Below are 17984 nucleotides of genomic sequence, written 5' to 3'. Positions count from 1 at the left end.
TTGAATACACATATACTTTATAAATTCTTTTAAGTTCTAATTGAATACATTCATATTTATGTGAGATTTTCATGTACTCTGTTAAAATCAAGATTGGATACTTTTAGAATTTCAGAGAGTCATTTAATATCATGATTAATTCCGCTCCTAAAAAATTAAAATTTAATATTTGTAAGGGAACATTTTTAAAATGTCACATGAACTTATACATTTTTTTTCAATTTAAATTTGTCATATAAAAATTTTTTAAGCGAATTGTCATATCAACTTTCTAAAATCATTAATTTGTCATCTCATCCGAACTCCTTCAAGTTTTCCATCTAAAATAAGTCACATGCTTTGCACATGACTTGTGTTCAGGGTTATTTCTAACATTTCAACATTAAAATATCATCTAACCTCACCATAGATTGGAGGCTTTGTAATGACTATTTTTTTTAGTCATCTTCACTTTGAAACACAAGAGAAGTGACTCCAGGTCGTTCCCTTTTCTGAATGGCAAACCCTCAGATCCTAGAATTATTTTCCTCAAAGGCAATTTATTACAAGGAGAGTAATATGTTGAAATGTCTGAAATAACCTTGAACACAAGTCATGTACGCTGCACATGAATTATTTTGGTTGGAAACTTAATAGAGTTAAGGTAAGATGACAAATAATAATTTCGCAAGTTGATATGACAAATCACTTAATGTTTAGGTCATATGACAAACTAAAAAAATGTATAAGTTCGTATGACAGATAAAAAAAAAATCCTACTTGTAAATAGTCAAATCCAAGACTAATAAGGTTCCACATGATCAGTCCTCTTTTAGGATATCCTTGCAAGTGTGAAAGACAAATTCGTCAACTATTGAAAATATTAAAGCATGAAATTCTTCTTCATCCCAACCAACCATCCAAAGTCTATTAAAATCTTTGCTTCTCCCTGCGTTACGCAATGGACTTTTTCTAAGTTATCGTTTTGGCTTCCAGTGATGAAGAATGGTTTCCCAGGAAAGTTGGTGGTAATTGCAGCACTAATGCTTCTTCTTTTGGCGGATCTCCGAGCAACTTGTGCATTAGTTCCTCATGGTAAATAATATTATCTTCCACTTCCTCATGGTTATTTCTTTTTATGCTTCGCTATTTTCTCGACTGGATCATCTGGTAACAATTAGTTTCTTGCTCGCTTGGTGTGATTTTGTTGTGTGGTTGAAGGTGGTGATCCCCATTATAGTTTGATATCGCATGTTGACAATAAAGATGGCACGAGAAAGGTCACAAAAGATGGTTGCTTTGGATGTCAAAATAGGTTTAGCAAGACAACTACTATAATATTGCCCATCCGACGCAGCCTGAGACCAATCAACCTGCCAAAGCCACCTTCACCCACCAGAAGTGGATTACACAGCCAGTTTGTTCCAGCACCGCCAGATGCTGTCCGTTGATGTTTAGTTGAGAAATCATATGATGCTCTTCTTCCATTAATAAGTCAGTAGGTTAAGTGATTTGAATTTGAGATGCTCTTCTTCCATTAATAAGTCAATAGGTTAAGTGATTTGAATTTGAAGGTTTTTAATCTAAAGTGTAATGGTATCAAAGTGAACAATCTTTGGTTCGGCATTGCTTCTTGATGTGTTTCAGTGATTTGATTTGGATGGTGGATATTCCAAGGCGAACAATATTTGATGTTGTAAAAACTCAATCCAAGATATACAATATGGAATAAATTCACCTAAGTCTCTCTTTTAGGATAGCTTTTAATTGTGGAAAAGCTTATTGAGGTGGTACAACGAATGAAAGTTTATTGGACTAAAAAGTCTAGGTTGAAGCCAAATGCATTATTTTTTTTTTATTTTTTTATTTTTTTTAACAAACGATCTTATTTATGTCAAGGGAGAGGAAGATGAGTTTAGATTTATAATGGACTAGCAATAATGTAGTTCAAATTCGTCTTTGACGAGAATCAAACCTAAAACCTCTCATTTACAAGTGCAAAAGAATACCAGTAGACCGTTGTATTAATTGGCAATTCGTTAACCATTTTAGCCCCTCAAAAAAAACCATCAACTTTTTGAGCAAGGGCCTCTTACATACCCTCTCAATTTTCTGTTGTTATATCCAATGATTTGAAAAAGATCAATAGACAAAATTAATAATGGTGTGAGAGATAAAAAAGAGAGTGTAACTAACACTAATCTTGAAAAATCTAAATTAATTATTCAATCATGTAAAATTCTTCTTCATTCCCGAACCATGCAGGGTCCATAAAATGATCAACGTGAGAGGTCACACCTAATGAGCACTGAGATCATTTGTGATAAAATCTCACACATACAATAGATAATTAAATTGAAAACAATATCAATGCTAAACTTAAAAATTTATCACATACATATTGCGAGTTATATATTAGTTAAAAGTGTAAATAGTAGTTTGTTGTCTCACATTGATGAAGTGCATATATAATATTAATTGTGACTCTTATATATTCCATTTTAAAGATTAATGAATATACAAGAAATTAGCAAATATTGTCATATATATTTTTGATATTTACCATATTTAATTTGACTCGGTATACATTGTATGTACGAGTATTTTTGCTAGCATTCTCTTTCTTGGAAATGGTGGCACCACGGCTACCAGTCGTGAGAATACTTAATTTCCATTGAAAATATGGTATCGACAAAGAAGCCTTTATAGGGATTATCAATTTTACAGATTCTTGATTGTGGATTAATCTCAAGATTTTTCTCTCATTTTTTTAGGGTAAATTGCACTCTATTGTTTCAGGTTTGAAATTTATTACAACCTTATACAACATCTGCAAAAATTTTTACTTTCATATCTCACGTATTATTTTATTTTAATATAATACAGTCGTTACATTTTTTATAGTCCGTTAAAAGTTGACGTGGCAGTAGTAGACCTCATTACACATCAGCCCACTCCCTCCAAAAATTGAACACGTCATCTGCCACGTCATAAAAAAAACTTAAATACAAAATTAAATTAAAACAAAATAAAAAGGGGCCCACCCCCTCTTCTTCCACCCGACCACAGGGCCTTCGTCTCCTCCAATCTCCATAACCACCAGCGCACCACCCCTCCTGACGGCCCAAAGGCTCCGTTCTTCAACGAAGGTCGAACGGCCCAGAAGCTCCAAAGGTTGCTCTGATCTACTACCTCATGACGTAGAATTCTCCGATAAATCACCTCTAATGCCATTTTCGGCAACATCACTTACTTCTTGTTGAGCGTCAAAATCTGCTTGGCGTCTGGTTTTGGATACCCCATTTCGGTGATATGAGCATGGATAGACTGAAGGCTCGGAAAACCCCTTTGCTTGAAACCAAATAAAAAACCCAATTGATTGAACCAAATAAAAACCCTCATTTGATTGAAACCAAATAAAAAACCCCCTTCGCACTCACTTGTATACAAATCAAACAACCCCAAATCAAAAACCCCATTTGATTGAAACCTAACCAAAAAATTTGAAAAATACAACCCAGATCAAGAACAACGGCGAAAATGATCGGGGGGTTTTATGGTTATGAAAATATGAAATAGTACCATGACTATCCGTACGGCCCTGAGTTCTTCCATGGAGCTTAGACTGGTCGGTTTGGTAGAAATAGCCGACTTTAATCTGCTTGATAGCATCTGCAAAATACCGAAAAGAAACAAGCACATCTAAATAAATAAAAAATATACTGAAACGGAAATTATCAGAAGAAGAAGGAAGACGAAGAGATAAAGAGAAGGTGTTCGATGAAAGGAAGGGATGAAGGTGGCTGAAAAAAAAAAAAAAAAAAAAAAAAAAAAAAAAACCTAAATTCCCAATCTTCATCCTCCCGACCCGAGCCCACCCCCTTCTTCCATCTCCCATTAATTCTGCACCTCCTTCTCTAACCCAAAATTCCAAATTCCTCGCTAGGGTTCTCGTGGACGCCCTTGTTGACAACAATGCTCCAGAAATTTCATGGATTTCGAAACCCAGGTCTGGGCAAGGATGATTATGACGTCGACTAAGAACCAGCCGATTGGGCCACAGATGGCAAACCCAGGTCGCCGAAAGACGAGATATTCGAGAGGCCGCCGCCGTGGAGGGAGTCGAGCTTGCGGCGGGTGTGAAAAGGAGAAAAAGGTTGGGGGGTGAAGAGGAGAAAGGGCTCGGGGAAGGAAGATGGGTTTGTGTATTTTTAATTTTGGTTATTTTTTAAGGGTAAATTACACTTTCATATCTCAAGTTTGGGGTCTATTGCAATTCCTTACAACATCTTCAAAACATTTCACTTTCATACCTTAAGTACTATTTTATTTCAAAATAATACCTCTATTACATTTTCCGTCAATTGATTCGTTAAGTGCTGATGTGGCTGCCACATATATGCCACGTGACTGCCAAATGTCTACCACGTGGCAAAAAAAATAATTTTTTATTATTTTTTTAAACATGAATTTTATCAACGAAAAAAAAAAAAAAAAAAAAAAACTGAAACTCGTATTCTCCCCGCAACCCCCAAACCGATCTCCCCCATCTTTATCTTCTTCCCTATAACCCAGAAAGAAGAAAAAGAAGAAGAAAAAAAAAAAAAAAACCCGTCTTCCCCCTCTTTTTTTCCCCATCTTCATCTTCTTCTTCCGATCCCCCTACCTGCAACCCAGAAAAAAAAAATCCAAATCCTGTCTCGCAATCGCCGGGTTCGTGGAATGGATGTGGATTTAAGGAATGAGGGGTGTGTAGAGAAGGGAAGAGGATGGGTGCGGAGGGAGGGAGGGTCGCGGGTTGGGGGTGGGGTGCGCAGGGAGGGTCGCGAGTTGGGGGTGGGGTGCGCAGGGAGGGTCGCGGATGGGGGGTGTTAATTGTTTCTAGGTTTCTGGTTTTAGGGTGAGGGAGATATGGGCGGCCCGGGGGGGGGGGGAAGGGGAGATGTGGGTGGGGTGGAGGGGTGATTATTCTGGGTTTTTGGTTTTGAGAGGACAACAGGGATTAGGGGGGATGACGGGAAGGTTAACTTCAATCCCGTTTCGCCATTGCTGGGTTTGTGGAATAGATGTGGATTTAAGGAGTTGGGGGGGGGGTGTGTAGAGAAGGGAAAAGGATTGGTGCGAAGGGAGGGAGGGTCGCGGGTTGGGGGTGGGGTGCACAGGGAGGGTCGCGGGTGGGGGGAGGTGTTAATTGTTTCTGGGTTTCTGGTTTTGGGGTTAGGGGGGATTATTCTGGGCTTTTGGTTTTGAGAGGACGACGTAGATTTTGGGTGTTTGGGGGGGGGGGGGATGACAGGAAGGTTAACTTCAGTTTTTTTTTTTTTTTAATTAATATATTTAGAAGATTTAGGGTTTTTTTAAAAAAAAATTAAAAAATAGTGTTTTTTTTTTGCCACGGGGCACACATTTGGCAGCCATGTGATGGCCACATCAGCGCTTAACGGATCAATGGATGGAAAATGTAACGGATGTATTATTTTGAAATAAAATAATACTTAAGGTATGAAAGTGAAATGTTTTGAAGATGTTGTAAGGAATTGAAATAGACCTCAAACCTGAGGTATGAAAGTGTAATTTACATATTCATTTTCTACCGTATACCCCTCAATTTGGTTTTTATCACCAGTGCGCTGGCCGGTGTTCGAAGTCACTTGTCACAAGTCTCGTAACATAGGAGAGACATCTTAATTTGGACGAAGAAGTAACCATCACTTGCATCAGGTGCCTCATTTTAAATTTCTTTTAGACTAAGGGCCAGTTTGAAATTGTTGTATTTAAAAAAATAATTGTTTTCTACTGTACTTTAAGAATAATTAGTTTTAAATGAACGTTTGGTTAATTGTATTTTAAAAGAGTGTTTCTGACTTTCACAATATTAAAGATTCGGCAGGTTCGTTTAATTGAGCGTTCCTTTAATTATATAAGGATTGTCGCTAGTCTCACAATTCATCCATATTGGAAGAAAAAGGTCACCTAAAGTTAAGGCTTGTATCCACCTACTGTGCACTGTGCAGCATGACATCAGTGTTCAGGGCATGGCGTCCTTCTTTTTAGCTTGTAGGGATTCTTCTTGTTATCTGTTGCCCTTATTTCAAGGGATTGTATCTAGATGTTTAGGTCTAGGAGTAAATTAAGGAGCCACAGGTTTCAGTTCTTTTTACTCTTGTACATATATTCTGTCTAGGTCACTTGTACCATTACGATTTGAGTGAATATCGAAACTCTCAATTTACAACATGGTATCAGAGCAATGACCCTAATAGGCCTGTCTCTATATATCTTTCTGATAGTTCTCTAAATTGTTCTTCATTCCACAACCATGGCTGAAGAAAGTTCTATAAACACTGAAGGAGACAGTTCCCATGTTTCTCCACCTTTAGTTTTTTCTGATGTTGAGGTTAATCCAAACCAACGTCTTAGTTCAATGCTTTTAAACGAGTTTAATTATCTTCCTTGGGAATGTGCTGTTACATTAGCTCTAGGGGGAAGGTCTAAACTCGGCTATGTCAATGGTACCGTTCCAATGCCTGAAATCTCTCCTTCAAGCTATGATGCTTGGTTGTGCAAGGACCAACTTGTTATGTCGTGGCTGCTTAACTTAATGGAGCGAAAAATTGCTGAGATTTTTAGTTATGCTGAGTCATCCATGCATCTTTGGAAGAATCTCAAAGAAATGTATGGAAACCAGAACAACTCAGCTTGTGTTTTCCAACTGAAGAAAGATATTTCTGGCTTGCAGCAGGAAGGATAATCCTTCGTGCAACATCTTGGGAAGCTAACAACCATGTGGAATGAATCGAATGTTTATCATCCTCACACCATTGATGCTGCGGTGTTAATGAAGAGGGCTAAGGAAGACAAAATTTTCCAGCTTTTGACAAGTCTAAGTTCTGAGTTCGAAGCTCTTCGAAGCCATATTTTAATGAATCCTGATCTGCCCTTATTCTCCAGTGTTTGTGCTATTATTCAACGAGAGGAGGTGCGCAAAAAGGTCATGAACATAGAAGCCAAGCCTAATATGCTAGAAGTGAGGGCCTATGCTTCTAATCATAAGGGTGTCGAGGAAAAGAGCTACAAGGGAAAAAAGACTTAAAGTGCAGCTATTGTAATATGGGTAGACATTCAAAGGGCTGGTGTTGGATTCTACATCTGGAATTAAGACCAAAGTTGCCAAGAGATCAGAAAGGCCCCTCAAAATTCTCTCACAATTCTCTTTTCAAATCCAATCATTCTCCTTTTAAAGCCAACCATGCAAGCCATGCAGATCATGCAAACCATGAAGATCATGCAGTCTCCTCATCTACAGATGGGATATCAAGCTTCACTTCCAATCTAACTGCATTAATCAATGAATTTTCAGCCTTTCTTCACAAGAAACAATGAAGTAGTGACTATGAAGGGACAATCAACCATGGTGACAACAATCAGACCGCACTACTCGGACAATTTGCAGGTTTTTTGGCTGAAAATGAACGCATACCATCAAGAGACATCTCAGGTATCTTGAACTCATTTTCAACTGCTCTCAAAGTTGGTAGTATGCATGATTATTGGATTATAGATTTAGGTGCCACTGATCATATGACAAATAAATTTACAACCTTGCATGATTTTCAAAAACTGCCAAGTCCTTCTCATGTATCTGTTGCCAATAGCAAGGGTGCTTCAGTTCTAGGAAAGGGAAAAGTGAATTTGATCTCTAACAACCTAGAGTCTGATGCTCTTTACGTCCCTTCCTTTCCCTTTCAACTTTTATCTGTTGGAAAAATCACAAAATTCACTAAAGTGTCTTGCTATCTTCTCTCATCACAATGTTATTTTTCAGGATCTAGCCACCAAGAAGACGATTGGTAAGGGTTTCTTTTTAAATGGTCTCTACTATTTACCCAAAGACACCCAAGTTCCCAAAGTTTTTCAAGTTAATTCAAGTATAGCACAAGAACAACAACTTTGGCACCAGCGACTAGCGCATCCCTCTGGAAGAGTTTTGTCCACTTTGTTCCCAAACCTATGTAAAATTACAAACCTTTGTGATGTTTGTCACTTGTCTAAGTTTGCTAGGTTACCATTTTCTTCCTCTATGTCAAGAGCTAGTAATCCTTTTGAAATCCTGCATTCTGATATTTGAGGACCCATTTTGGAATCCTTTGATGGATACAAATATTTTGTAACCTTTGTGGATGATTTCACAAGGATCACTTGGTTGTATCTTTTGAAACTTAAAAGTGCAGTTGTGAATGTTTTTAAAGACTTTCATAAATTTGTCACCACTTAATTTTCTTCACACATTCATGTTTTAACATCAGACAACGGCACCGAGTATATGTCCCATAACATGTCACAATACTTCAGCAAGCATGGCATTCTACACCAAACAAGTTGTGTTGGAACACCCCAACAAAATGGGATAGCTGAAAGGAAGAATAGGGATCTTCTTGAGAAAACTAGAGCACTTATGTTCAATATGAATATCCCAAAGAAGTTTTGGTCCCAAGGAGTGCTCACAGCCACTTATCTTATTAATAGATTACTTAGTAAAGTTTTGGACTTCAAATCACCCTACGAAGTCTTGAAAGGAAGAAAAATCAATTTGGAGCATTTGAGGGTTTTTGGGTGTACATGCTTTGTTCATATTCAAGCTCTCATCCGTGACAAATTAGATCCCAGAGCTGCAAAATGTGTGTTTCTAGGCTATTCATCCACTCAGAAGGGGTATCGATGCTACAACCTCACAACTAAAAAATTGGTGGTTTCAAGGGATGTCAAGTTTGATGAAGGCACTCCCTATTTCTCACGACCTATAAACTATTCTTGGCAGGGGGAACACCTACGTGACCTTTTTCGTATGTCATACTTTGGTTGTTATCGATGCTACAACCTCACAACTCAAAAATTGGTGGTTTCAAGGGATGTCAAGTTTGATGAAGGCACTCCCTATTTCTCACGACCTATAAACTACAACCTCACAACTCAAAAATTGGTGGTTTCAAGGGATGTCAAGTTTGATGAAGGCACTCCCTATTTCTCACGACCTATAAACTATTCTTGGCAGGGGGAACACCTACGTGACCTTTTTCGTATGTCATACTTTGGTTGTTATCGATGCTACAACCTCACAACTCAAAAATTGGTGGTTTCAAGGGATGTCAAGTTTGATGAAGGCACTCCCTATTTCTCACGACCTATAAACTATTCTTGGCAGGGGGAACACCTACGTGACCTTTTTCGTATGTCATACTCTGGTTGTTATGAGCCAACTTTTTTTCCTAGTGCTCATGCATTGCCAATATCCCAACAAATGCAAGATGTCACCAATGCACAAGAAACACTTGAGGTTCCCGCCACTCCTATTAGTACTACCAGTTCAAATCCTAAGGCTTCTTCAATAGTTCATTCCTTAGATCAACCCCAGGTTGTCCGTCGCAATCTTGCTCGAGAAAGGCACCCGCCACCTAGGTTACTTGATTATGTAACCTATACAACCAAGTATCCCTTGACAAATGTCATTGATTATAATCAATTCTCACCTACTTATGCTGCATTTTTAAGTACTATCACTGGGGCCCGTGAGCCACAAACTTTTCTAGAGGCTAATCTCCATATTAAGTGGAGAAAAGCCATGGCCGACGAACTTCAAGCTCTCCATGAGAATAGCACGTGGACGGTTGTCAAGCTTCCCAAGGATAAGAAAGCAGTGGGAAGCCTTTGGGTCTACAAGACCAAGTTTAATTTAGATGGCACCATTGAGAGACACAAAGCACGCTTGGTGGCTCGTGGGTTCACTCAAACTTATGGTGTAGATTATAAGGAGACATTTGCTCCGGTTGCAAAAATGAACACAGTTAGGGTGTTGTTGTCAGTTGCCATTAATCATGCATGGCCTCTTTTTCAAATGGACGTCAAGAATGCCTTCTTGCATGGTGATCTTGAAGAAGAGGTTTATATGAAACTCCTTCCAGGTTATTCTCAATCCAATGACACAAATTTGGTGTGCAAACTTCACAAAGCAATCTATGGCCTAAAACAGTCTCCTCGAGCTTGGTACGTTAAGCTTAGTTTTGTTCTTCAACAAGTTGGGTTTCGTAGGAGTCATGTTGATTCCTCAATGTTTGTTCGAACTAGCTTAGTGGGAAAATTTGTGGTGTTTATATATGTGGATGATCTCATTGTGACAGGTGATAACATGTCAGAGATCACCTCCCTCAAAAAATATCTCAGCAACAAATTTGCCATTAAAGATCTTGGCAATCTCAAATATTTTTTGGGAATTGAAATGGCACACTCTCGTAAAGGTTTCTTCCTCAATCAGCACAAATATGTTCTTGATCTTCTTCAAGAAGGTGAAATGACAGATTGTAAGCTAGCTCGAACACCTTTGGATACCAATCTCAAGCTAGAACCTTATGGTGATCAAGTTACTAATCTGAGCTACTATCAGAGAATGGTTGGCAAACTCATCTACCTGACCATTACACGTCCTGACATCTCTCATGTCATGAGTATTGTTAGCCAATTCATGCATTCTCCAACCATGGTTCATCTCAAAATTGTTCATCGCATCCTTCATTATTTAAAGGGCTCTGTTGGACGCGGAATATTTATGAGAAATCATGGATATACACATATTTCTAGATATACCGATGCTGATTGGGCAGGCAACTCCACTGATCGTAAATCCACCACTGGTTTCCGCACCTTTGTGGGAGGTAATTTGGTAACCTGGATAAGCAAGAAGCAAAGCGTTGTTGCAAGGTCCAGCGCCGAGGCTGAGTATCGCGCCATGGCCTCTACAGCCTGCGAACTTATTTGGCTCAAGGGTCTTCTCCTGGATTTAGGCTTCTCCCATTGTCAACCAATGCCTATGTACTGTGATAATTAGGCCGCGATGCACATTGCATCAAATCTAGTTTTTCACGAACGCATGAAACATAAAGAGGTTGACTGTCATTATGTTCGCACACAAGTTCAGTCCAAAGTCATCCACACATACTACACATGAAGCCATGATCAGCTTGCGGATATTTTTACCAAAGGGCTGTCTTTCACTGCATTTCAACACATATTGTTCAAGCTTGGATCAATCAATCCCTTTGATTCAGTTTGAGGGGGAGTATCGGAAGAAAAACGTCACCTAAAGTTAAGGCTTGTATCCACCCACTGTGCACTGTGCAGCATGGCATCAGTGTTCAGGGCATGGCGTCCTCCTTTTTAGCTTGTAGGGATTCTTCTTGTTATCTGTTGCCCTTATTTCAAGGGATTGTATCTAGCTGTTTAGGTCTAGGAGTAAATTAAGGAGCCATAGGTTTCGGTTCCTTTTTACTCTTGTACATATATTCTGTCTAGGTCACTTGTACCATTACAATTTGAGTGAATATCGAAACTCTCAATTTACAACAATCCCTAATTCCAATGCTAAACCATATTAACTAGTAAGAGCATTTAATTGTAGAGAGTAGAGGACAATCCTGAGATCAATACCAACAATGTCTTAGAATTCAAGAGATAAGTTTTTTTTTATTTTTTATTTTATATTCTTAGTTTATTCATCTGTGATCCTAATATATTGTTAATATGTCGTACAGGTACCACATCTGATTTGTCTTAGCCTTTATTTCCAACAAAACAATGCTAGCATAATAAAAACATATACTCGTAGTTTACAACGGATATGAGTATAGATGGTTACATATTTTGCCACAGTAAACCATGATGTCCTGGTCTTCCCTCCCCTGTTGCTCAGGAAATTCGATACGAGTTACGTACGTGTGTGAAAATTGCACCGATTAATTTACTATATACTGAAAATATTCTTGAACACAGTTACTTTTGAGTAGTTAGTAGCTTGTAGAAAGAACTCAAAGCCAAACGGACCTGCAAATGTGGAAACAAGCTAGTTGAAACATGTACTATAACTTCCCTAGAAGTCATCAACATCCATGGACTATATATAAATCAACATAGGTAGAGCCATCCATCGTCATATAATTGGTAGTGGAGGTGCATAACCACCCTTTGATTTTGGTAAACTACATAAAAGCAAACAATAACTAAACTTCTACGCGTACCTGAATTTCTCATCAATATCACATATAAGTATAACTTTTCCATTTGATTGAGATATGGTCCATGTAACATTACTCATAATCTGGAGAATTAGGATCATCATATGGAAGTTCGGTGACGCAATAAAAAACAAAGGACGGGCAACGAAATTACTCACGTCCCTATTCGTGAATTTGCTTAACACGATTAAGCCTAACATTTGACTTAAGGAGGAGAAAACTCACTCTCTTTTTGGTTTAGAGCCCTTTAAATAGGGACATGAGCTATATAGATAGAATATATCTAATTATAAAGAGAAGAAATATTATAGTTACCAGGCAACCCCATTAATAAGAGAAGATGGCAAAAACGAGAAGTCATGAAAGCTTCAAATATATTTATTCCCAATGCATTGCATCATTCTCCTCTTCTCAAAAAGAAAATAAAAAATAAAAAATAAAAACACATGGTTTTTTTTTTTTTTTTTTCATTTTTCACAATCTTTTGAATGACCTTTCAAATTTCTCCACAACAGCCACAATAGCAAAAGGAAATTCAGAGTTGTCAAGTTGTTCCATCCCATAAAATATTCATTTGAACTCCATTTCCACGTTATTAACAACTCGCAACTGTTCAAGGGTTGATTTCAACCTTAAGTAAGTTGAAATTAATCCACGGATTTTCTATGTTTCTGCTTCTACCCCTTCAATTAAGTTAAGTGCTTTTTAGAAACGTTGAAATTGTTCAAAAAATGAAGATTAGTAGGGAAATTTACAGCAAATGACTTGGAACTTTTATGGGATTTTTAATTCTTGCTTCCAATAAAATGTGCTTTAAAGCCCGCTACGAATTGTTTGAAACTGAGGATTGACCAAATCATTGCAATGTCATTTTAAAACTACTACATCGCAGCTGCGATGTCAGCTATCTGAAAATTTTCACGACCGTACGTAATTCATCTTCTCCCCTCTATTGGGCCCAAATTAATGTGCACCTAAGTCCAACAAAAAAATTGTTTACTAAAAATGTCTAAAATGAAATAAAATTTGTAAGTTACGTCAAACCTAGTGTGCGTAATTTTAAATTTATAAATTGCAGTTAGCATTCGTGTTTGTAAGTCGCTCGTGATTAAAAAAAAATCTTTCACACGCATGACGAAAAGCTAATTAATTAATTAAAGCTAAGAGTTCACCATTTATATATTCTTATAATACAAAATTGAAGTAACAAAGGGATATGAACTATCAACTATGAAGCTGTCCACTACCACATCTTTTAGAATCCTAAACTAGATTGGAGACTGAACAACTTTTAAACTAATTAGGATGGTATTTTGATTAGTTTGAAAATAACCTAGATCCCCTCTTATCTGGAGTTATTTCCTAAAACAAGTAGGATTACAATTGAATTCTTCCGTCCCCGATATATATTTGTTAGCCGATCCACACAACTATAAAACCCTAGTTTACACAATTCTTCTGAATAGAGATACAATTGCTCATTTAACATTACAGCCATGGCAGTCAAAGGGATTGAAGGGATTGAAGTCCATCACGAAAAGTATCGCTTGGACTTTTACATTACACCGCTTGACTACAACAACGTAGGTGGCTAGGAGCCTTCCTCGCCGTCGGTTCAGTATGTAGTGAAGTTTGACTACCATGTCAACCACGCATACTTCGACGTTCATTCCTCGGCCGATATTGGAACCCGTCGTCGAACCCTAATCGACCAGTATCATGAACAAGAGGAGAAAGCAGTCAAATTTGACCGAACGGAATTAAAGAGCTCTGACGAGGAGCTTCTTTCGGATGCGGTTTTGTCATTTGGAATCGAAAGATCAGGTGAGCATGGTGAGTTTCACAATGATATAATGGATATGATTATGAAGCGGGGTTGCGAAACTGAGCAACATAAGATTTGGATCAAGGATGTAGAGGTATCGGGGTTGTACGTTTATGTAGGAAAATCCCATGACATGTATCGGTGTGGGGAGTGTAAGCTGAAGAGGCGTTTGGAGGAAGCAATAGAGGTGGTTAAAGAGAGAATAAGGAAGAGAGATGTAATTAGGGCGTGTGATGATGTGAAGGAGGAGGAGGAGGGTATCAATCCGACGAACAAAGAAAAAGACGGAGGAGATCCGACCAAAAAAGAAAAGGAAGGTAGAGCGAGAAAAAGAAGAAGAAATAATTACTACAAACCTGCTCGCAAGAGAAATATTAGGGTAAAGTGATGATGTGAAGGAGAGCTTGCGCACGTGTTTCAATGTTAAGTGTTTAGTGTGCCTATCGATTGAAATCTCTGCTTAATACAATTTTTTTCTTTTTTGTCATAAACTACAAGAAGAAGTGTGTCTACGACAAATCTAGACAAATCTAAACAACAGAGAAAGTAAGAGACTGATAAACATGTCTATTGAGTCTTGTATTTTCATGCCCTTTTGCTTTTCAATTATATATATTGGTCATTTTGCTTGAATATTATGGCTTAATTTTGTGTTCTTAATTTCTTGGTTGGTTGGTTGGTTTGTTCCATTAATTCTGATAATATACAGTTTTTCTTTTAGCTCTTAGTTTAACTTGATATTATTTATTCAAAACGTTCAAAAACTGTGAAGTACATAATATGAAAACACTTGATATGGATATCCAATTTTGCAGGTTTGAATAATTGAGAGATAACACGAAAACATTGAATAAGGATATTCAATTTTGTTTAACATAAGAAACCCAATTTTTTTCAGCTCCCGTAGGAAAACGAAAAAACTGACTAAATTAAAAAATAAAACCCAGCTCTAAGTAGCTTGTACAAAGACTCCCAAGTCCAATACAATGTAAAACTAGGCCAATAACTTACAACACTACACTAATGGCCCATTTCTTGGTCTTGGATTTCTATCAGGTGGAGATGGCGTCAACCCATTCACTGGCCTAAGGCTGCGGCGAACGGGTTTTACTATGTTGCTCAAAATATCACTTTGACATTCAAAGCAACCGTCTTCAACCATATGAGCAAATCACAAGCAAGAAATTAGGTACCAAATAAAATCAAGGCAATAATTTGGTGAAGGATATTTAAATTTAATTAAACTAAAGTCAATTAAAGTTTACAGTACTTAGAGATCTCAAAAATAAGGAAGGTAATTATTAATTACCGTGAGGAAGAAGTCCACAAGTTGCTAGGCTTTCCCCCATAAAAAGCAACACTAATGTTGCAATGACCACCAGGTTTGCTGAAGAACCATTCATCATTGGAAGCAGAAACAATAACTTCGAAAATTCTGTCACTGCAACGTTAATAACGATGATATTTATAGACTTTAACTTGCGGGGGTTCGGAAGAGAATTACTTGCTGTTAGCTTTCAAAAGGTTGACCTCTAAGTTTTCCATTCTTTTCGTCCCAGATTTAGCTTTCATTTATTCTAATACCATATTCTTTCATACGTTCATTGACGGTAGTGTACATTTTAATTCTTTAAAAATTTAATGTCACTCAGACTAAAACTTGATTTCATAAAAAGAATCTCACTTATTATGCTCCTTCAATTTAGTGCAATCACCAATATGCGTTGTGGCAACTAACTTGTCACAGACTCACAAGTCCCCTAAAAAATAAACAAAATAAAAGTCTAAATTGAAGCTAAATTAGTTTTTTTTTTTTTTTAAACAAACAATATTATTTACACTAAGGGAGATGAAGATGAGCTTAGTCTCACAATGGGCTAGTAATAATGTAATTCAAATTCGTTTTATATAATTAAAGGAACGCGCCGACTCGCTAAAATAGTGGAAGTCAGAAAAGCTTTTTTAAAATACAGTTAACCAAACACTCATCTGCTTTATTTCACGGCTGATTATTCAAAAAAGCACAGTAAAAAACAATTTTTCAAAAAAGCACAACAATTCCAAATCGACCCCTAGTCTGAAGAAATTTAAAATGAGTCACCTAATGAAGTGATGGTTACTTATTCGTCCAAATTAAGATGTCTCTCCTATTTTATGAGACTTGTGACAAGTGAATTCGAACATCGGCCGGCGCACTGGTGATTGAACCAAATTGAGGGGTATATGGTAGAAAATGAATGGAATGAATATTGGGCTAAGAGAATCCGTGAACCAAATTGAGGGGTATATGGTAGAAAATGAATGGAATGAATATTGGGCTAAGAGAATCCGTGTTCCAAAGTTGGAACACTTTTGAACCAAATTGAAGGGTATATGGTAGAAAATGAATGGAATAAACATTGGGCTAAAGAATCCGTGTTCCAAAGGTGGAAGACTTTGAACTCAACCATTTGAAAGTCCAAACAAAAACCGTGTTCCAAAGGTGGAAGACTTTTGAACCAAATGGAGGGGTATATGGTAGAAAATGAATGGAATGAATATTGGGCTAAGAGAATCCGTGTTCCAAAGGTGAAAGACTTTTGAACCGAATTGAGGGGTATATGGTAGAAAATGAATGGACTGAACATTGGGCTAAAGAATCCGTGTTCCAAAGGCGGAAGACTTTGAACTCAACCATTTGAAAGTCCAAACAAAAACAGGATTGTAGGTAATTCTTCTGCAAATGCCAGTACGTTGAAGTCAACCTCTTGATACTGTTACTCGAATTTATATAGGTAATAGGATATTCATCGAATTCTCTTTGTGGAGATCTAAATAATCAATCAATAAAGTCCGTTCATCGTACATCATGTGATTAGAAATCATTTTAATTTTTTTATTTAAAATAAATATAAATATTACTTAACAAAAACTAACTGCACAATGTACGATAAACGAACAAGATTAATTGATTCTCAGATCCTTACAAAAAAGATCCATAGAGGATCCTCGTCCTTTATATAGGTGGCTAAATGCACAAGAACTCCATAAATTTTGATGGCTGTATTTAATTGAGATTTTAAGGTATTTAAATGTATTTATAAATTAATGGATTTTTCATTGGCAAGTGGCTTAGTGGAAACGAATTAAGCCATTATATGACGGTGTGGATTCAAACTCGGTCGATGGCTAATACTTTATAATCAATATGTCATTTTATTATGCACTAGTACTATTATTTCTTGATGTGTTTTTTAAGTGATTTGATTTGGGTGGCGGATATTCTAAAGTGATCTATGTTTGATATTGTAAATACACAATCCAAGATATAATATGAAATAAATTCACAATAGACTCTCTTTTAGGATAACTTTTAGGTGTGCAAACGCTTATTGAGGGTTACAGAATGAAAGTTATGGGACTAAAATGCCTAAGTTGAAGCCAAATTTGTTAACCACTTTTAGCCCAAAATTCGTCAACCTTTTGAATAAGGGTCTCTCACATGCTCTTCTTAATTTTCGATCGTCAGATCATACAAAATATTTTTAAAAAGATTAATGGACAAAACTACCGAAAATGTGTGGAAGACAAAAAAAAATATACCATTAAATAATCTAAACCAATTATTCAAGAACATAAAATTCTTCATCCCCCGAACCATTGAAAGGCTATAAAATGATCAATGTGGGAGGTTCACGCTTACTATACACTAAAAATTTAATTTTACACGTAATAATAAATAATCAAATTAAAGACAATCTCGATGATGTTAATGTCGGATCATGCCAGACTTAAAAATTTATCACATCCATTGTATCTACGAGTACTTTTGCTAGCATTGTCTTTCGTGGAAATAGAGACTACCACTGGTGAGAATACTTAATTTCCATTTGAAAATATAGTATCAACAATGAATAAATTGATATCAATCACTTCACTTAAACTTTTGGCTGGTCAACTATGGTATATGGCCTTTATAAGGATTATTATTTTTTCAGATTCTTGATTGTGGATTAATCTCAAGATTTTTCTCTCATTTTTTTTTAACATTCCGAATATGTTAAAATCACTATTCTAAAAATCTCCGCTTAGCACCGCCTACGACCCATCCTAGGGGGTTGATCACCATCCCAATTAGT

The 17984-nt window shown here is 37.0% G+C and overlaps 1 protein-coding gene and 1 long non-coding RNA gene across 2 annotated transcripts; both read left to right on the top strand.

The window, feature by feature from the left end:
• The first annotated feature begins 949 nt into the window (after window positions 1–949).
• Window positions 950–1721, top strand: LOC148691105 (uncharacterized). The gene is made up of 2 exons (XR_015955545.1): window positions 950–1074; window positions 1201–1721. It is a non-coding gene; the product is annotated as an uncharacterized LOC148691105 (long non-coding RNA).
• A 4577-nt stretch (window positions 1722–6298) lies between these two features.
• LOC148691104 (uncharacterized) lies at window positions 6299–6730 on the top strand. The gene has a single exon (XM_088684616.1). The coding sequence runs from the start codon at window positions 6299–6301 to the stop codon at window positions 6728–6730; it is 432 nt and encodes a 143-aa protein (XP_088540742.1).
• Window positions 6731–17984: the final 11254 nt, after the last annotated feature.

Source organism: Pyrus communis, chromosome 14 (genome assembly GCF_041283825.1).
Source record: "Pyrus communis isolate YQ-2024b chromosome 14, ASM4128382v1, whole genome shotgun sequence".
Lineage (NCBI taxonomy): Eukaryota > Viridiplantae > Streptophyta > Magnoliopsida > Rosales > Rosaceae > Pyrus > Pyrus communis.
Note: the sequence above shows the minus strand (reverse complement) of the source record. Positions and strands in the feature narration are given on the sequence as shown.